Here is a 22,283-nt window from a genome sequence, read left to right on the forward strand (position 1 = left end):
CCCCCACGCTTGGGGACTTTCGATATGATCATCTGGACATGTCAAGGAATAACTTTAGCGTATAATTTACGTAATCAAGTAATTCATGTATAAAATGCCTTAGCAAATGTTTCGCTGTGATTACTTAAATGGTCATAACTTTTTTATTTATGAACCGATTGACATGAAATAAACACTAAATGTTAAATGAAGCTTACCACAATATATTAGTGAAAACCGCATCTAAATCGGATAAGCCATTTCTGAGATTAGCGTGTTCAAACATACAGACAAACAGACAAACAGACAAACAGACAAACAGACAAAAATTTTTTTAACAACAGTTTTGGGTTTGGGATCGATTTAGTAATAACCCCTGCTAATTTTTTTTTACATATTTTCATTGTACAGACACCACTTTTCTAGAATTTTATTATATGTATTGATGTATCATCATTATTCAATTCAGTGGAATGTCGTAGATTTCTAAAACCTTTCGACTTAGGTACCTATTGACAGTGGATGCGTTAATAGTAGTAATATAGTTATAGTTAATTTAAATATACATTATATCATTTCTCCACTATGTTTGTCGATGAAAGCTATGCGTTACTTAGTGAATCGTACCGATTTTTTTTATTTTTTTGCAACCCAACATCCGCTCCACAGTTTTCCCTGTCCGCGCCACAGTCAGGAAACTTTGTCGCTTGCCGTTTTATTTGGTTTTCTTTTGACGTACCCTCAAGCCGCCCTAATTAATTCCCACCCGGTTTCTTTTGAAACGTTTTAAATGTCTAAGCACCTTTTTGTTCATAAAAATTGATAGTTACGATATTTTTCCTTGAATAAAGTATGTACCTAGTACATATTTGAATTTAAAGATACCTACGAGTACATGAAAAAATACCAAAATGTATATAAAATAAAAAAAACGCTTTTTTGTCCCTTAAAGTGATCAATATTTAGAGTTTAAATTAATAAATACAATAAAATGTCTTTATATTTTCAGTAAGAATCAGAAAGCGACTGATTTCAAAAGTTAATTCAGTTATAATTATTTATTTTCATATAAATGGAACAACCAACATATTTTCTCCCTTATTACTATATGACCCAAAGGCGAGATTCCTTTAATTCTAATTTTCCACACATTGACCTATCTATAGTCTATACCTTGTCCAGAGATCGGACGCGGTCGGACAAAATCGATATTGTATCGCGACGTGCGATACATCATAACTGCTAGCTTTATCTTTTGCCTTTTATTTATTAGTATTTAAGTATAGATATTTGGGGCATATTCTGTAGATATGTATCCTTACTAATCTTAATATAAAACATAGCTTAATAAATTAGGTCCCTCCGTTGTTTGTCCGCTGTGGATTCCAAAAATGCATAGGTATAAAATTTTGGATAGCTTATAATTCTATTATTACCATAAATATTAGGATTACACGGGCAGAGACGGAACGAGGAGCTAGTATTTTATTTGCTACCTTATTATTTAAATACAATTTTTTTTATTTTCATGTCTCAAGGGAGCACTTTTAAACTACCTATGATTTTCCATCTTATTCTCATCAAAGAATTTTCTTTGTCTATGCTTAGGGCGGATTATGTTTATCAAATGAGTAGTTTTCATATATACCTACATAGGTTGTATTTAGTTTGTGAAATTTCCAAGAATATTTCTTCATTTTCAAATGAAACAATAAAATCCGACCTATAAAATTGAAAAATCTCTATCTGAAATATAAAAAAGAATTAAAATATTCGTGTAATAAATGCAGTAAATCAAATACCTTTGTAAATTACGAAATCTCGCGGAGTCCGCTGGTGTGTAAAATCTAGTTATAGTGAGGGTAGTTAACGATAATTGAACTACAATCACTGTGTTCGTGTTTATTTACTAGATAAAATAATATTTTATCTAGTAAATAAAGACACATCTGTCCACATATTTTAAAAATATGTGGACAGAATATTTTTTTTTTGTATGAAAAGTGATGATAAGATTTATGCTTGATTTCCTGAACATAATATAGATAAATATTTTTTTTGAAGTTTAATTAATATTTTTTTAAGTTTAAATATGTGTATATAGGTGTATTATTTTTTGAGCATAGAAATTTGAGAGCGCATTTTTTTAATAAGATACCCAAGTATTTTTGCATACGACATTTAAAGAAAATAAAACTGTCTGTTTGTGATTTTTAAAAATGTACTTAGCTTTAATTTCTCCATCACGCAGACGACGTCACGGGCAACGCTTATATTATCTAATCGGGTACGTGTGTGGCGACCAGCAATAACTTAATTGATTCATCACATTAAAACAATTATTTGTACATCATTTAATGAACCTTATTACAAGGGAAGAAACGCTAAAACCGCGTACGTTTAAATCGGGTGTTCTCAAGGGTCGATTCACGGTCCCCTACTTTATATTGTGTACAGAAATGCTATTAGTAATAAAGGGTGTGATTTGCAATGGTTATTTTATTAGCGCTATTGAGATTAAATGTATCGATGGTTAGAAATGAAGGACTGATGTAGCAGGTCCATTTGTAGATATTAAAGTAACACTTTTAATGTTATTAATGCGTCGGCTATTTTAAACATATATTTTAAGTTTTAACCTAACTACGTATACGTTAATAATTTTCTCAGAAAAACTTAAAATAATATGCTACGTAGCAACCCCAACTTGAGCTTTAAATATAAAAACGGTTTTGCGCGGCGTAGGGTAATTTTAATTTGTGTATTTAATACATCGTTACACCGTTTGAATCATTTCCATGTTTAAATGCATGATTGAACTTTTATTTGACTTGAATTGCTATAAGAGCATCTCCGCTCTTGTTGGTCTTAGCGTGATGATAAATAGCCTATAGCCTTCCTTGATAAATGGACTAAGTATCACACCGAAACAATTTTTCAAATCGACGAGTATTTCCTGAGATTAGCGCGTTCAAACAAACAAACTCTTTTGCTTTATATTATTACTATCGATAAGTAAATGTTTGAGTTTGAACTAAAGATTCTCTTTTCATAGGAGAAGAGAACACATCACCACTTCGCTGGTCACCACCATCATCTGCCGCTCTGGTCGCAGCAGCGCTCGCTCCACCAACCTTGAGACCATGGCTGCCAGACCCGCCCAGTAAGAAGACCAACCACTTGGGTAAGACAGGTTGGCATCAGATCAACTTTATTAGATACTAGCTTTCCACCCGCGGCTTCGCCCGCGTTTTCAAAGAAAAACTCGCATAGTTCCCGTTCCCGTGGGATTTCCGGAATAAAACCTATCCTAGGTGTTATTCTGATGTATAAGCTATATTGTGATACATATTCATTCAAATCCATTCAGTAGTTTTTACGTGAAAGAGTAACAAACATCCATATATCCATACTTACAAACTTTCGCCTTTATAATAGTAGTAGGATAGATGCTATTAAAGAAAGAAGAAAGAGCCATGCTTCCTTATGTTTGATTTCGTGTTAATGTAATGTTGTAGACGTCTCATTTAAAATGTGGCGTTACCACGTGTACTGTTAAATGGTCGTAAACGGTAAAAATTTATAAGATCTATTTAAAATGTTTACCGTGTTTTTGAATAAGAAAATTAGATAAAGCTAGGGAAAAATTGCATAAATGTAGCATGAAATATTAAAAAGTATACATTTTTGTACAATAAAACATTTACTATCATGCGTATTGTGTACGTACGTTATAATTTAGCTTATCCATATTATCAAAATTCTTTAAAATCGGAAGAATTTGTAATACCTTAGACATCATTTTCATCAGGTCTAGTGTGCGTGGTATGCGGTGACACGAGTTCTGGCAAGCACTATGGGATCCTCGCTTGCAACGGCTGCAGTGGCTTCTTCAAACGGTCCGTTAGAAGAAAGCTTATTTACAGGTAAATATCTGACTTATCTTTGAAATTATGTTTAGGCTTTATCATTTCTTTTAGGGCTGAATGTCTTTTGATTAGGAATTTTAACGCATCCTTGCAATTGTGTTATTGGTGTGTTAACACATTTTTTCCGAGCATGTACTTAATGTAAATTAAACAAAAAGATTCAAATTATTGTAAACGACTAACTTATTCACAAACGAAGTTTTAAACTGCTTCATATTATAACCATATAATACGTAGTAACTGTTTAGTAATCTTTGGTTTCATTAGTCACGGATCTAATCAATATCAATAATAAGGGTGTATGAACTCATGTTTGTAATAACATCATCAAACATTTCGACAACCAAGTTAATTGTTTCAAATATAGATTATTCAAATATACTTACATCTGTTTGTTCAACTGCTTTTGTTACGATGTCACACACATTAATTTCAAAATTTGATGTTCCCATTTCTGCATTTTCATTAAAAATGTGTTGTTTTTCGTTCTCGGTGTTTGTTTTAACACATTTTCTATTATAATGTTTTTATTTTTCTTTAGTAGGATTTTAACTACTTAAAGGCAATTACGGTTAAGGCAAAATGCTATAGGTATTATGTTTTAGTCGTCATGAAGTATAGTTATTCATAGCTGTTATTACTAAATAGATTCGTTACTAATAGAAAATGCATTGTTAATTATAAATCTCCAGATAAATAGTGGAGGAGACTCTATTAGACATAGGTCAATAAAATTCAGAAACTTATAAGCCAAAACTATTCCTACCTATCTGTTTGTTCCGACTCTTCAAAAACGCATTCTACATATTACATTCCATCGTTACACATCCTACATTCTGAAAATTATAAGAGTCATTCATATTGACATTTCACAAAACCACCTGTGACTCAGTAGCCCAAATCAATAGTCGAATTTGTTTTTTTCGGTTGATCATAAGATATTTACACAAGTGTAGTGGACTCATATCCGTCTGAAACTATGCCACAGTTGTGACCTCAATGACTTCTGTGTTGTTTTTGATAGTTTAAGTTTTAATTAACATGCGGATGGTGAAATGGTAGAAGAAAGAAGGTTTATTTATCCCAAGATAACTATAGAGACTCCTATAGATCTAGATGCAAATCTAATGCTAATATTATAAAGCTGAAGAGTTTGTTTGTTTGTTGCTAATCTCGAGAACTACTGGTCCGATTTGAAAAATTCTTTCGGTGTTAGATAGCCTATTTATCGAGGAAGGCTATAGGCTATATATATTATCACGCTAAGGCCAACAGAAGCGGAGCCACGCAAGTGAAACCGCACGGCACAGCTAGTCATATGAAATATATGAAGTAAAGAAGAAGACTAACTGAGATTAACATTAATGTATATTTAATTCGCTACGACATTGCATAGGAAAAAATGGAACTAATTGGGGCTTGGGAAGTTGGAACAGGAGTGATTGTATAATTATTTGAAGGTTGAAACGAAAGGTCCAGTAGGATTAGTTTGCTTCTGAAGTAAGAATACAGTTTAAATATATTACTATAACGTAAACTATAACTAAATTGATTTTGTACCTGTTACTTAATAATTACTAATTGAATATGTATAAACAATTTAAGTAAAACATAATTCAAAAAGACTATCCAATAATAACAACTATAATTTAATCGTAGAACCATTTAATTTCCTACACACTACATGTGATACTCCATCATACTTTAATATGAATTACAATGCAAAAAACGACAGCGGAATCAAGTGCTCGGACCCCTTGCTATCAAAAACGCAAAATCTTTTAATCCCTATCAAAAACCTGGTACACATCTGTAACCTTACTGCAGCTATGACAATGGGGATGGCCCGAATCCACTTAAGCCATTGTGAGCATATTTCTAATTCTTCGTGCATCTGTGGCCCTGGTCAGAGTTGGAGCGTTTGGTAGCATTTTCCACCGACTTCAAAAAAGGAGGAGGTTTTTGGATTGTTTTTTTGGGTTTGTTACTTGAGAGTTTTCGACTGGATAACCGGATTTTGATAATTCTATATTTATTTGATAGCTATAGGGCCTTTCGATTGGTTATATTTAAATTTTGTGCAGTTCTGACTTGAATTGCGGTTTTTTTTTAAGAATGATGTTTTGGAACATTTACACATAATATGCGCTTAAAGGAACAATTTATAATTGTATAACATTTATGATTATTTTATTCGACATGTTATATTTTAGAATTAGAATCTGTAAAATTAGACAATGGAAATCTGGGTTACCTAATAACTGTCAAATAAATGTAGGTCGTTGAATGTATGGTTCGTCTATTATTCACAGAAACAAAACAGTATTGTGATGGTCGCGTGTTCGTTTATGTTGTTTTGGATGAAAGATAAGATGAAAGATCTACTTACAGAAACACATTATCCAATTTACAATAACTTGCTTGATTAGAAAATAAATTTAAGTCGTAAAACATGACTTTAATGGACCACTGAAGAATTTCATATTACATTCCATAACTCAATCGAATGAACAAATAAACGAATAGCACAATATACAGATACAACCAGTAGGGAAACTTCATACAACTCGTTCGAAATGGCTCACGCACACAAGCATGCGTGTTTACGAGAATCGTAACACACGTAAGGGGAATTCTTATATATCTGTCAATTGTCATAATATGTATGAAGTTTCCCTACTGCTTGTATCTGTATATTGTGCTATTCGTTTCTCATAACCTTACTGCTATTTATCAATAATATAGGTAATTATTTAAATTTATGATCTTTATTATCATCAGTAGCTTCTGAAACGTTATAAAAGCTGATTAATTCTCCTAATCCTTTACCTACAAACAGGTGTCAGATTCTAATTATAACGTCTTTTAGCTACATTTTTAAGCATTAACCACCAGCAAATCATACGCTATACTTCAAATAGATACAAGGGTAGATAGATAGATAATATTAAAAAGCGTTTAACATTGGGATCTCATCCCCTTGCAATTAATTCGGCACCCGCCTAATGTTATCAATTGAAGTCACCCCTAAATATAAGTGTGACATGTGGTTCTTTATGAACAAATTGATTTTGGCCTTTGTATGTTGTGATTGGAGATGTCTGTTTGATTCGTGTATTTTAATGTGTTTTAATTTAATTAAGTATAATTTTTGCTTTATTCGCATTGTTCTTCATATTAAATTGTAAAGTAATGTGGAAGCAAAAAAAATATTAAGATCCTCATTTCTTTATGTTTGTGCTTTCTTAATTTACCTATATGTGATCCATTAGGTAATACCAATTAGGTACCTACCTAATTGATATAAATGCGGAAAATTTGTATTGTTTGTAACGTCTGTCAGGTTTTGTCAAATTACTGTAGGTAATTGTTAGGGCGTTTGTCCACTACAAGGAATTTTACGGTCCGGCATTCCGATTTTTTACGGTCCGGTATGGCACGCAATTAATCTAAATACTAGCTTGTGCACTATACGTAATTTTACTGTCCGACATTTTACTTTTCCCTATTCCGGATGGTTTTTTGAGTTTACGAGTCGCTGTAGGTATAATTGTTTTCGAGTGCCCACTTGCTTGGAATTTACTCTTTTTATTGCATATGCCAATTGAAAGCAAGCTCTTGTTTTACTTTCTTTTAGCTGGCAATGAGATTTAAGAAGTCGGTATTGTTATTTTATATATATTGACCAAGCATTGACCTATAATTATTATCTAAGTAAGTGTTGGTAAGTTAAAGTTCAAGTGGGAATAGATTTAGCTCCTCGTCACCGATTAAAATAAATAAGTGAAACACGCATTTTAAATCTCTTACGGAACTTTACTTTTTATTATAACGAAGTAATATAATATTTCACCTTCTATATTTTTACTCGTTTCTTGTAAAATGCGAAAACAATCATTTATGATAGCATTATACCGCCATACTTCCTTGAACTGTACCGCACTGATCCGAGTAAAGACGGACAGGTGCACAAGCAATTCATCGGTTTTTTCATGCCACACCGGACCGTAAAAAATCGGAATGCCGGACAGTAAAATTCCTTGTAGTGCACAAGCGCCCTTAAGAGTTAAATAATAGGCTATAGGCACAAACTACAAATCCTATTTATTTTTACGTTGTACATAGTACTGTAGCTTACACCTAACATTCCTTTTAGATAGGTACAAAAGTAAACAACACTACACTTATTGCTGTACATAACATGCCCTTACAGCCCTCCAATAGTTTAGTTTGCAACAAATGTCATCCAGCCAAAGCCTATTATACCCCGGCTTACGAGTAATGAAATATCTTTAATCTTTATTAGTCTCACAGATTGTGGCCATTCACTTTGATCGATTCCTTTTGAGGCATTTCTTACGGATCGAGATTGCAGAAGCTGCGAAATCTCTGTAAGAATTTTATTATGCTTACTAAACAGGAACAGAACTATTTTAATAGGATCAAGGAAGTATCACTGAATAATTGGAAGAGATATTCGTTTATTAGGATTGCGAACAAATTGATATTTCTATTTAATGAATAGAGATCCTATTAAAAATTGCTGTCTCGATATTTCATAAAAATGCGATTTGCAAATATCTGAACACTAGCTGCGCTCCGCGGTTTCACCCGCGTGGCTTCGCTTCTGATTATCTTAGCGTGACGATAATATAGCCCGCCTTCCTCGTTAAATGACCTATCCAACACCGAAAGAATTTTTCAAATCGGACCAGTAGTTCTTGAGATTAGCGCGTTCAAACAAACAAAACAAACTCTTCAGCTTTATAATATTAGTATACCTAGATTATTCTTAGTCTAATAGATTATTAATACTTTGTGTAGTTGGAACGGAAAACGGTTACGGTATTATCATAATTAAATTATAATATGTGAAAAACAAATACCTGTACTTATCATTTATACAAATGGATAGTCACCTGTTTTACGGTTTACCTAATTTCAATTAAGTAGATACTTATGCATTTTTATATTATTATCCGACGGCAAAGATGGAGTGTATGTTTGTATGAATTGTCGTTGTAATCATGCGTATTGTGGTAGTGGCTACATAAATTGAAATTCGTCTTTTTTTTTTCAAAGCAATACTAATTATTCTTGTACTTACCTTTTTAATTTTTTATGTTAACAGACCTAGAATTGTTATTACATATAATCCTAGGAAGGGGCTCGAAAATCATGTATGCATTATGCAGTTACCTTGTTTGCAGAAATCAGTTTACACAGGGTTTTTTTCGGGTCAATTTGTAGTCGAATTTGTAGTCAGTTACTGACCCTGTGTAAATCAGCACCAAAAAAAAAATTGGTTGTAAAGTCTGTTAAGTCGGTTTACTGACGATAGTTGAACGTGACAACGTCCGATTGTGCTTCTTTGTCGCTCGTTCCGCGCTCTCGCTCGCACTTCAAGCCTTACATGGAACGCCTCAGAGCGAGGTAACGCCGCATGAGTCATGTTTTTTCGTGCGTGCAGCCGGCTTTATCGAATTATAAGACGTTGTCACGTCAAAAATACCTAATCTTTACCTTTCAAGCAATATTAAATTTACTATTTTTCTCTCTAGGTGTCAAGCGGGGACGGGTCGATGTGTGGTGGACAAAGCTCATAGGAACCAATGCCAAGCCTGCAGGTTAAAGAAGTGCTTGGCCATGGGCATGAATAAAGATGGTGAGTGGATTTTTGATTTGGCAGTATTATAATTAGTATGTAGGGTGATCCTATGCATTTTTTTGCAACTTTAGGTTAATTAGGAAGACGGCTACAGGCTACAGCCTATTATAGTATGAAATTTCATACATTTTAAAAAATGCCAGAAATTTTCGATTGTATATGAGCGCAAATGATATTAACAGTTAATCTATATTTAGAAGTAGGTATTGCCTTACCTTGTATCTGAATTTTTTTAGACTGTTTACAATCTCAATGGATAGATTTTATAAAATCTGACAAATTACATAGAGTTTCGGAACATAGAAATTGTAATAACAAGGATTGTACATACTTGTAATTGCAACCAGTTAAGTAAGATCCCGAGTCCCGACATATTGTAAAACCTAAGTATCAAGAGGTCAAACTATCTGGTTTATACTAAAGTTACTATTGTGGATGCAGAAATCAATAACATTTCTCATTCTAATCATAATATAACAATCGAGCACTCAATAAATTATCTCGGATATTTAATTGTTCAGCTACTATGAAATATCCCCATACTAGAAGAATAGGGCTGTCAAGAAGTAGTATTGGAAAATTATTGTTATTAAATTGCTTCAAATTGTACTTTATCTATTTTTAAGTTGTTATTCAATTATTGATTACCTTTTTAATAATTTTTAATACTTCAGTGAAGTAGATACTTATTATATCTTAGATATTGCTTGTATTTTTTTATTAGTTATGATAGAATGTATCTAAAAAAAATAATATTTGATTATGTTAAACTTATGGACAAAAAGCCATTTGATAAAATTCGAGACGCGCGTACCGACCGCGGTGCAGGCTATACAAGTAAAACGAAAACAAAATTCTTTACATCATAATATAGGAATAATAGGTACAGATTTCTAAAAAAAAAAAAAACATTTGAAATACACTAGTTTTTAACTTTATCACAAAACACAAATGTCTCATATTTTTTTAAATATATGTTTCTCGAAGTTGCCAGCCCTAGGCAATTGTCTGCTCCAATATCTCACGGTCTAATTGACGCAGCCCTGCACTTGACGGATGCCATATTTGATATTATTCCGTGTTTCGGGCTTTATGGGAACGACTCTGAGCTTTTTATTGTTTAAGCTTATTAATTTGACGTGTTTGCAAATATTGGTAACGTTTCATGCTTGGATTGGAATTTAGGTCTGGAAATGACTGATTTTGAGTTTATGTTCTGGTCTTTTTTACTGGGAATATTTCGCGTGTTATAATAATTATTATAAGAACAAAAATGACATCAAATTATGAATCTAATCAAGTAAGACAGTGCGCGCACGAGCAACTTTGTCTCCGCAACTATTTTGTCTCCGCAACTATTTTGTCTCTCCCACCTATGGGCTAGTATGAAAGTGCGCGCACGTAGCGACGCAACTCCCCAATCCCCATACAAATTGATGGGAGAGACAAAATAGTTGCGGAGACAAAGTTGCTCGTGCGCGCTCGCTGTAAGTCAGAAGAGATATGATTTGCTTTGAAGATTTTTATATTGGGGTACATGTTGGGGTGTCACTTAGGCACTTAAAACCGAAAGAACAGAAGATATTAGAATGATGAGCCGAGAGGTCAGGCGTAGCCACGGTACATCGAAAGACACTGGTTCGAATACCACTTCATGATCGATTTTTTCTGTTTTAATAAAAAATGCATCAAGATTTTCAATTTTGATGTTATGCTAGATAGACAAAAGCGTTCGTTCCTAGAATACTATTAGATTAAAAATTGCGACTGTGTTACGAGAGAATAAATTACATCTATTGGCTCAAACAATCATTGAAATCGCAACAAGAATATACATCACAGTCCACAGATTATGCAAATCGTATAAGTCATACTTAAAGACGCTTTTTAAAATCAAACAGCCACGCGCCGCCACGTGTTAAAACCGTTCAGTATACAAATGGGAGATTAGGGACCCTAAAAATTGTAATTTTTCGGGTTAACCCGTGCATACGTTTGTTAGTTTAGCAATCTATTCCGCTGGAATTGAAATGGTGTAATAATTAAATGGTGGGAGTAATTGCTCGGATGAAAAACAACATGAAATAAAAGATAAAAGTATGCAAAGTAATTTAATGATTAAGGCAGGATTGGTAGTGACTTCAAAGTGTTTAAAAAAAGGATTTAAAGATGTAATAGATGAAGATATTATTTTATTGCATAAAATTAAATCTGTTTTATTCACTTAATTAATGAAATAATTGAATAATGTCAATTCGAATAAAGATCGCGATAGAGAGAGTATTAATTAAAAGAGAGAGTATTAAAAGCTATACAACGAGTACAAAATGCGTGTGCTCGCTTTTGCTGGGATGTGCCCCCCCGATCCCATATATCGCCATACCTAAACAATGCCAGGATTTTAAATATGGAAAATCGGCGAAGGTTGCATTTTGCCGTTCTACTGTTTGCTGTCATACGGTCCAACATACCTTCATACCTCTCCGAAAAACTATCCTGGTTGGGAAATTCGGACACGGTATACAGAACAAGGGCGTCTTTATTTAGTCTGGCTGTGCCTCGACACCACACCATGGCATTCAGAGGTGCTTTTAAATACCGATCAACTAAGTGTTGGAACAATTTGCCCCCACCATTACGCAATAAAAGCAGCGTGCCGAGCTTTCGTAATGAATTAAAAAAACTAATAATTCAACGACAAATCAGCCAACCTTAGTTGGTCTTTAAAAAAAATATATATATATATATACATAAAACAATACCTATTATTATCTTAGTTTATTTTATCTGGTCAGTTTTTTATTATTTTTGCCAGTTTATTCAATGTTTTATGGTATATACTTGTATATATATATAGGTGAATAGTATAATATGAGTATCTTGTATTATAGTAGATATAGTACGCATGTCGCATATATGTAGCATTTTTGCATGAATGTAGTGTCTGTTATTCCATATTTATGTAATGGATGTATATATTAAAATGTATGTAAGAAATTATTTAAAACTTTATTATTTTATAAATTTGTAGCCCCTATCGCTGCAAACGTCAGTTGCGATATGGGAACCACTGAAAATCAGTGCTGCGGCTATTAAGCCACAGATTTGCTGAGTGGTATCCCTGTCCAGCACACATACTATAGTCAACCACATAATATAATACCTATGTTTCTTTTTATACTTGTACAAACGTGATACCTACTTACCTCTTTAAATTGTAATTTTTATTTAATTGTTTTTGTTCATTGTAAGTTATTTTGTTGTTTTTGCCTTGTATTTTTGTGTGCTGGATTAAATGTATTTTCTTTCTTTCTTTCTTTCTTTCTAATTAATTCTATAGGTATGTAGTTTTAGAATGTATACCTACTTAAGTATAAGTAGAGCATTAACCGACTCACTATTTATCTTCGTAATTCTCTCTATTTTTACTTTATTTGCTACAATGTCTAAAACATCTTCCAATGTTTCCTCTATTTCTATAATTTTGTCTTCACTTTACATGGGAACATTATCTTTCTATTCCCAAACAATTTCCCAAGTACCAATCAATATGTCACTACTCGTGTCATTATCTAAGCAAGCCCACCCTTCGCTAGTAAATCTGTTATTAGTAACCCTTGCCCGAGGCTTAGTCCATTGTTACAATTGAATTCGCTCTAATAGTCGTCATGTTGTCTTTGGTGCGTTTTTCTTTTAATTCTGGTAAAATTTTAGTTATCCGGGATGTGGATATTTAGTAAAAATTTTAGTTTAGTATGTATAGACTTATAGTAAAACATCATTGTCTTCAGTTGTTTTTAAGCAACTGAAAAATAGATATTTTTCACTTAGAAAAACTTAGATCTAAAGGTACCTATCACTTGAAAGAGCCTTTTCATTTGGTAATTAGTACAATAGAAGAAATTCTTGTTGTTTACACAATCGCTTATAAAATGTATTAAATCAGCGTGATAATGTACACGAAAATCGATTAAGGATAAAAGTTAAAAATGTAAAATTTCAAAGATTTGTTGTGAAATATAACGATGTTCATCTTATCTAAATTTCCAATTATTAATCATCGTCTCTTATTAAATATAGAATTTTTAAATTTACAGTACATTAGTGTCATTTGTCGCCAAACCACTATACCTACATCATTAAACATTCAAACGCAACAATTAAAAAAGCCACAAGCCCCTAAGCCGGATCCAAAGATTCCCGCCTCCACGATAATGATGGGCATATTCCAAATGTAGATAATTAGACAGAAACTACAAAGCTGTGCCCTACAGCGGTTCACACTTATTCAAATGAGCGCCCTACCGTGAAGGTGGATGCGGTTACGCTTTGTGATGAAAAAATAACATTAGATTATGTGAAAGATGTAGTAATTGGATCGTTATTTGTGGTGGTGAATGATGCATGCACATATAATTGTTATTAGAGTTTTCAGTTGTGTGTTTCCTATTATGGATGTTAAATTATAAGTAAACAATCAAATATTTTCGTAAGCTGGTATATACGCTATTTATTTATAACTTATTGGTTTCCTCGCTATTTTATTTCTGTCCCCTTGTATTATATTATTTATATTTTCCGTTAAAGCTTCGACAAACCTAGGTAGTACCTATTTTTGCCCTCTCTACAAAAGGTAAAGCGTTTAAAAAATAAACGTATACACTGTCTCGACACCATTAAATTTAAGTAAGAAAAATAACAAAACTCGGTAAACAAAGCACATTTCGAATGCGGAGCAAACAAAAATCCCTGCAATCAAACTTGAAACTTCCATCCGACGATTACCATAACCGCCGAGTGCTCGAACAATGTCACATTGATTTAATTTAACACGAAAAGAAACTGACAAAAAGATGTTGAAGTAATGAGGGCGTGGTGCGCCTCCCTGCGGCACACCCGACGTATATTCTGGCCTTTATTGCTTTAAGCTTTGCATTATTTTGCTCTCGGCTCTCTGCAGTGTAAAGGAGAGCTTAATTGAGTTACACTTTGAGATGTCGACGCGACAATCTCATTATGTTGGGTTGTGACGATGGCTCACTTTGTCAAACGCCTCGGCTTCTTCCTTTGCTACTTAATTGGCGGAATTTAATTTGCGTTTTGTTTCTCGTTTTTATCCTTTGAATTTATTATTATGTGTAAAATTATAACGTTACTTAAGCAAATGGTTATAGACTGCTTGTTGTTTTACGTGAATTCTTTCTAAAAATAAATTTTAAAACTTAAATAAAAAATATAGATAACATTTTAACAAGCAACTGACTGAGTGTTATAACCTTATAAGCATTCGAAGTAACAAACACATTCTTTATACTTCAAAAACCATCAATAATCCTACAAAAGATTCTTACGAAAAGCTGAAAAAAAGAAAATTAAAGATTCATTTGGGAAATGAAATGCTAATGGGATGATTTCATGTTTTAATCTCAACTCTGCCTTTACTACGGAGCTTTAAGCCCGGTATTCTGCGAACCGTCGGGTACAAAATTGTTTTGCAATGTGATTAATATTATTTTATGAATAATTAAAAATTTCCAATTTTATTTGTTTTATGTAAAACGTTATTATCAATTACTCAATGTGTATAGGTATTTTTTGATTTATTAATGTTTCGTTTAGAAAGTTCGTTTTTTACGTACCTAAGTGTTTGTGAATTACTTACTTACCTACTTAAAACAAATTACATTTTCTAATAGTGAATCATTTTATTTCTACCAAGCAATGAAACAATCTGATGTATGGAAATAACATTTTAAATTCACCTAGACAAAGTAAAAAGCGGAATTGAAAACGACGAATGAATTTTGTCACAAAACATTCGATAAAAAGGTATTTTCAATTTATCCGCATAATTTATAAGCCTTTCGCGTCGCGACTGTACTGAAATCCAACATCGTACCCTAGCACTTAACTGTTTATATCAGAGTTAAAGCTATAGACACTGATTAATGCGATTTTAATCCTTCCATAAAACCCCTAAATCCGACCCGTTTTAATCGCCCCCCTCTACAAAACGTCACAACCACCATTACATTAATATTGAACTCTATCCCCATAACGTTGAAGTTCAATTTCCATAAATAATGAAGTAACGATCAAATGAAGTACCTGAAAGGATTTCTAACTTTTAAGGCGTCCAAGTTTGCGTTCAATCTCAAAAGGCTTAAGGTCGCGTTTTGAACTGTCAGAATGATAAATCTGCGGTCGCGATTAAAGCATTTTCGACCCTAAGCTTTGGCGTTTGAGTGCACATTTATGTGAGTCGAGTTCCCAAGAATCAATAACCAGTAAAGCCGAATGAATTTGTAGCTCGGTAGAGAAGGAGGGTAGGATGGAAATTGTATGGGTGTGAAAGAGACGGTATGATGTTAGTCGTTTTCGTGCGGAATGGATTTAGGGATCTGTAGCAGATGAGGCTTGCACCTGATCTTGATTTTATTTTTCAATTATGCTAGTCTTTTGAAAGGGTAATTTTATTTCAGTACAATTTAAACAGATGGAGTTTTATTTTTGTATAACATATTTGAATGACGAATGAATAAATTAATTTTGCAGTGTAGGATTTTGAGCTTTTTACTTCTATTTTCTCTGTTATTTTGTAAAATTGCAATAAGTACCTTGCAGATGGAAATTTGTTATAAAAGTTCATATATTTTCACATTTATTCAGATTTTTAATAAAAGCTCTTTTTAACACAGTACAGTTTACTACTTAGGTAATGTAATTAAAAAAATACAAATAAAAAATATTCCCAAACCAACCAGTCCATCCCTTTCCGGAAGTGAGCTGTGAGAGCTCAAAGATGGCGGTCGGAAGTGGGCGGGGCCTGTTGATTTATAGTGGGCTATGGAGGGGTTGCCGTTAACTACACGTTATAAGTTAGTATAATTGTAGACTTTGATTAAACCTAGTTTAATCCTATGCTATTGTTAATCTATTTATGATAGTGCGATTAATTGCTTCTTCGTTTATTGTGGTATGGAATGGGATAAGGTTTTATGAAATAAGTTATCGTAGCGATATTTTAAATTTACAAATGTACCTAATGAATGGTTATTAGTTATTACGTACCTAGTAAGTACTAATATAAGACTAAATATCTACCTGTAGAATTATGCGTTGGCATTACAAAATATTGGGAAGTAATATTATTTTAAAATTCATGTGAATGAAAATGTTTCTTATTTGATACCATGAACTCATTGAATTGATTCAGCAGCTGAAGCGTAAAAATAAAAATAAACAATTAACAAACTTTATGTCCTGTTTATCTTCTTATATATAAAATTCTCGTGTCACAATGTTAGTCTGCATACTCCTCCGAAACGGGTGGACCGATTCTCATGAAATTTTCTGTGCATATCGGGTAAGTCTGAGAATCGGCCAACATCTATTTTTCATATGTACCACGGGCGAAGCCGGGGCGGACCGCTAGTAATCTATAATATAAAAATGAATAACAAAATGTGTTGGTAAGCGCATAACTCGAGAACGGGTGGACCGATTTCGATAATTCTTTTTTTATTATATTCCTTGAAGTACCTACCAGGATGGTTCTTATGTAGTGAAAACATAAATATGTACCACGGGCGAAGCCGGGGCGGACCGCTAGTTATTAATAATTATTAATGCACCCATTAGCCCGGACAAACAAAAAAACATTTTGTCGTAAATAATTAGGTATGAGAAATGCAGAAATCATTCAATTATCTTTTATATGAACAGACAGTACCTACTTACCTACTAGGTATAATTTTTTTATGTAGATAGGTAGGTAAAAATGAAAATATAAAAGTAGATAATATATATATACCTACAAACTGTCTCAAACAACGACATCGATCGAAGTTCACTAGACAGTGCCTACAGTTTCAGGGCAATAAAATTAAATAAAAGCCTCCGTCCCTTCGTAACCTTACAGGGGTGACATGCTAGAACGAAAGGTTGTGTTATGTGACAAAAGGTATTGCTGGCAAATAAAATATATGGTTTTTAAAAGCTATAGAATAATAATTATTCTACAATTATTGTAGAGCTGTATATTTATTGCAGTTTTTTTCTGTTTGTTCGAGACTTTAGGTTAGTATTATCGATGTTATCGAATTGCGTGATTAAATTTGTAAATAATTTGAGATTTTAAAAAGGATATAAAATCAAATACCTACCATTTGAAATGTAACATATCTAGCTCTATAGTTTTTGAAGTAAATCATAATATTTAATATCCAATAAACAAATCAATTTTTTTAATATTATGTATTGACTTAAATAAATTCCATAAATAGAAAACATTGTACATATTACCTATATATAGAAATAATTTTTGTTACTTACGGTAACGTGTTCTTCATCTCAATAGTAAAGATACCATATAAAATGAAGGGTCGGGAGACTTTATTTTAGCTCCTACGTGACTATAATAATTTCCGAACCGTAGGTTTTACGAGAAAGGAGAACTTAGTGCTTTCAGTGCTATTTTGAGTGTCTTAGATTTGTAACTAGTTTTTTTAATGAATTTAAATGGGGTCGGCATGATTGAATGAATATTATTTTCATTCATTTTCTAAAAAAAAAGGATATAAATTATAGCAGCTTATCGCTCAGCTTTTCCTAGACGGATATATTTTCTTCACGTACGAGACGCCTTCATAAGTATCGTCTTCACGCCTAAACCACTGAACCGATTTTGCTGAAATTTATTACAAAGATAGCGTAGGTAAGACCTGAGAAAGGACATAGGAGTAATTTTTATGGGAACGGGAAGTATGCGGGTGTTCCTTTGCTAAATAAGCTAATACCTAACTACATATAAATTCATATTTAAAATATTAGCCAAGATGATTCCCAGGACTCCCAGGAGCATGGCAATTTGAAACAAGACTTTTATTTAAATAAAAAGATTTAAGGTAAAATAATGTCCCGGGACTATGGCAACTGATGAAACTATAATTCTATTCAAATAAAAAAAAAAAAAAATCATTTATTGGGTTAGGTAGGTACAAACATGTTACATTTGGACCCCAAACTAGGACAGCCTGTATATTGGGGTCCACCTTTCTTAATGACACAATAATAACAGAACTATAGCATGATATTATCTTAAATAATGAAAAATATAAGGTAATATAATATATTTATCTGCAGCGGTACAAAACGAGCGTCAACCCAGAAACACGGCCACTATCCGACCTGAAGCCCTACGGGATATGGACCAAGAGAGGGCCCTTAGAGAAGCCGCGGTTGCTGTGGGAGTGTTTGGGTAAGTTACTAAATGAAAAAAAATGTATGCGTGTACTAGAGTACACACGTAAGAAGTGAAACTTCTTTATGACCTTAAAAATGTCACGAGTACGGCGTAACGCAAAAATGTCACGCGTACGGCGTAACGCAAAAATGTCACGCGTACGGCGTAACGCAAAAATGTTACACTAAATTTTTGTCCAACCCCGATAAAGAAGTTTCACTTCAAAAAGACATGTGTCACTCGGGGACTGCCGCGGTAAAGCTATTGCATGCTATGCCTTCAAGCCACACCTCCGTGCCCATCGGAGTGGGCAGCGTGAGGTTTTTTCGTTACGGAATTTCTCGATTCGGACCCCGCGCTCAAGGCCCGCGATAGAAGCTATGCAATAGCTTAATAATAAATACTGAGAATCTTTCTTCGTTTTGGGAATGTCGTATAAAAAATAAATAAATATAATATAGAGATAGATTGATAGATAAAACACTTATTTCAGCAAAGAATAATAAAATAATAGATACAAACAATCGGAGAACGGTTATAGTTTATATGTTTTATTGTAATTGTTTTGGTAAGTAGATACAGTTTACAAATTTTAGACAGTTTATAATCTAGCTTATTAAATATTAATTTTAATTGATTACGATCTGGGAATGTTGAAGCCATCTTAAATCGACTAAACGAACCTATACTTGCTTATTTCTAACTACATTTTCTATACACTATTACATAAAACATTATAGTACATATCTAGAAACATAACAAACTAACCTCTTTATTTCTAACTGCATTTACTATATACACCACAAAACATTGCAATATCTAAACAATATCTAAAAAACTACATATTTTTTTATTCATACATTCTCCAAAGGACGATACACATTCGCGCGAGTGACTGCACTTTGACTCTTCTATCGGAAAGCCTTTGAAATACTTTGTTCACTCTATGCTGTGGAATATGGAAACTGTCGTGTTGTGAATAAATGTCTTTTCAGTGGTATAATGGTATATGTATTTAGAATTTATCTGAGAATTATAGATAGAATTATGGAACATGTTAGATGAGGTTAATTATTATAAGAATCTAAAATTGAGAAGGTATTCTGTTACTTTTATGTTCTCATCACATTGTTTAATAAGATAACACTTTGGCCTTATGTAACTACCGAAATTAGGTAGATGACATCAAATACATATATATTATATACAGTGGTGGTCACATAATTAAAGACACTAAGAGCATTTTACACTACCCAACATACTTCTCTCAACATTTTTTTTTCACACTACGATTGGAACTTGTTAAATAATTTTAAAATATTCAGGTATGTGTTGTCTAATGCTAAACTAAATTTTATCTACAGAACTTGTCGGTTTGTTAGATTTAATTCGGTTCATCCTTACTACTAGCAGTTTTAACATATCAAAGGTCTGGCCATATAATTAAAGACATTAGACTCGCTTATGAGAAATATAAAAAAATATTATTTTAATGAGATTATTTTTCCAACACAAAATGCCTGACGTATTTACAAAACATTTTTACACTTTTCAATATTTGGTTGCATGTCCTTTGGCAGTAATGACGGTTTACATCTCTTGGGCATTGAAGTAACTAATTTTGTACAAGTTGCATCACTAATTTGGTTCCATTCTTCGAAAATGCTTTACAAAGTTAGTAGACGTTTGATGACCGCTTTGCCGCGACTTCTTTCTTTCTTGATTCCATAAGTTTTCGATCGGATTTAAACCCGGGCTGTAGGGGGGCCCAATCCAAAACAATTACAGATTGGTTCCTTAACAAGCACTTCACTACTTTTGCCGTGTGCTTAGGATCATTATCGTGTTGAAAAGTCCAAACAAAAGGTAAATTTTCCTCCGCATAGGGCAGCATGGATTGCTCTAAAATATACTTGTACTGGAATTTATCCATGTTGCCCTCTGTCTTTTTGACAGGTCCAACACCAAGTCCAGAAAAACAGCGCCACACATTGATATTTCCACCCCCATGTATGACTACTTATTAGTGTATCTTGGATCTATTTCCTTATTGAGATGGCGTCTTACATATTGTTTTCTGACAGAATTAATCATATTAATCCTAGTTTCATGCAAAAACAGCACATGTTTCCATTCTCGTTCAGTCCAGTGATCGTATTTTGTAGCAAAGTCAAATCTTGCCTTCACATTTTGTTTTTTCAAAAGTGGTACTTTCCGAGATACTCTTCAGTGCAAGTATTCCTCACACAGTCTCCATCTAATTGTCCTTGCACACATCCCCTTCAAGCCTGCTGCACCATACAACTCTGAATTGTATCAGTTTCGACCCTTTAAATGGATATTTTTAGCCAACAACACCATTTTTGAATCTTTCGGCCGAGTAGTTTCACTTGGTTTTGATTTTCTGAGTATGTTTTCGGTCGTGTAGAACATCTTGACATGTTTTATAGCATTTATAACCATAGCCTTGGAACATTTTAATTATCATGGAAGTTAAAAATAATTTTTCTTGTGGACGAGTCGCAACTCTTGTTTTTAACCATAATAATTGATATTAAAACAATTAAACATATGAATTTTAATTTTAAAAGTTAAATATACTCAAAAAAATTATGGAGTGTCGACGAATTATGAAATTACGCGGCAAAACGAAGAAAAGCACAATGCTGTTTCTTTTTATTTATAAAAAATTATAACTCATTTCTTGTTGTCTTTAATTAAGTGGCCAGCTACACGTACGTAAACAAAGTTTGTGTTACATTCCCACAGAGAGCAAGTGTCGAAACTAACAAGGAATATAACTATTTTTTGTCCCTCATTTTAAAGAACACATTGTCTTGTATGGTTTAATAAAAATAATATTAGATTAAATACCTTTTTCAGATAATTGTACTTCCTAATGTAAATCTTTTATGGTCAATAATTCGGGGGTGTCTTTAATTATGTGACCACCACTGTATATATACAGAAATTATCTTTTAATTTTGAATGACTATTAAAAATAAAGACACATTTAGGTAGGTATCTATCATGTCTTACAGTAGGTAGCATATTTCCAAATTTTAGGTTTTAACTATTTTTTTTTTGTAATTTCAAATCAGCAAGAAATCCACTCTTAAACCTAGAAATATTTACCGCTTCACATAATCTTACCTTGACCAGACCAACCGTTCTTCTATCAACCAATCCTATTTCCATCCAATAAAATATAGTAGTCATAAATAAAATTCTCAATACATATTTAGAATATCTCCATCTATTAATAGATAATGTCACTTATAGCGTCACAGCATAAATAACTGTTCCTTTTATAACCAGACTGTACATATTAGTTATATAGTTGGCTGACGTCAAATCATTGAGACGTAAATCAACTTTCAAAGTGATCAAGGGTCGGGATTCAGGGACGGGTGACTGGCGTCTGGTTCCATTAACTCCTATGAAATGGTTGGATATAATCGAT

General features: G+C 33.0%; 1 protein-coding gene across 4 annotated transcripts in view; it reads left to right on the forward strand.

The window, feature by feature from the left end:
* The window catches only part of Hr51 (photoreceptor-specific nuclear hormone receptor 51), a 39,723-nt gene that overhangs the window by 12,934 nt on the left and 4,506 nt on the right, over positions 1–22,283 (forward strand). For 2 of the 4 annotated variants that reach the window (XM_089709250.1, XM_089709252.1), the window contains exons 2-5: positions 3,035–3,172; positions 3,791–3,905; positions 9,470–9,573; positions 18,721–18,835. In XM_089709250.1, coding sequence (XP_089565376.1) covers positions 3,035–3,172; positions 3,791–3,905; positions 9,470–9,573; positions 18,721–18,835 — 472 coding nt within the window. The remainder of the gene's footprint in view (positions 1–3,034; positions 3,173–3,790; positions 3,906–9,469; positions 9,574–18,720; positions 18,836–22,283) is intronic. The other 2 variants (XM_089709251.1, XM_089709253.1) reach the window with 1 other exon arrangement.

This window comes from Colias philodice, chromosome 22 (genome assembly GCF_061535455.1).
Source record: "Colias philodice isolate Cphi_HAF_F1 chromosome 22, ilColPhil1 Martin Lab GWU primary, whole genome shotgun sequence".
Classification (NCBI taxonomy): Eukaryota; Metazoa; Arthropoda; class Insecta; order Lepidoptera; family Pieridae; genus Colias; species Colias philodice.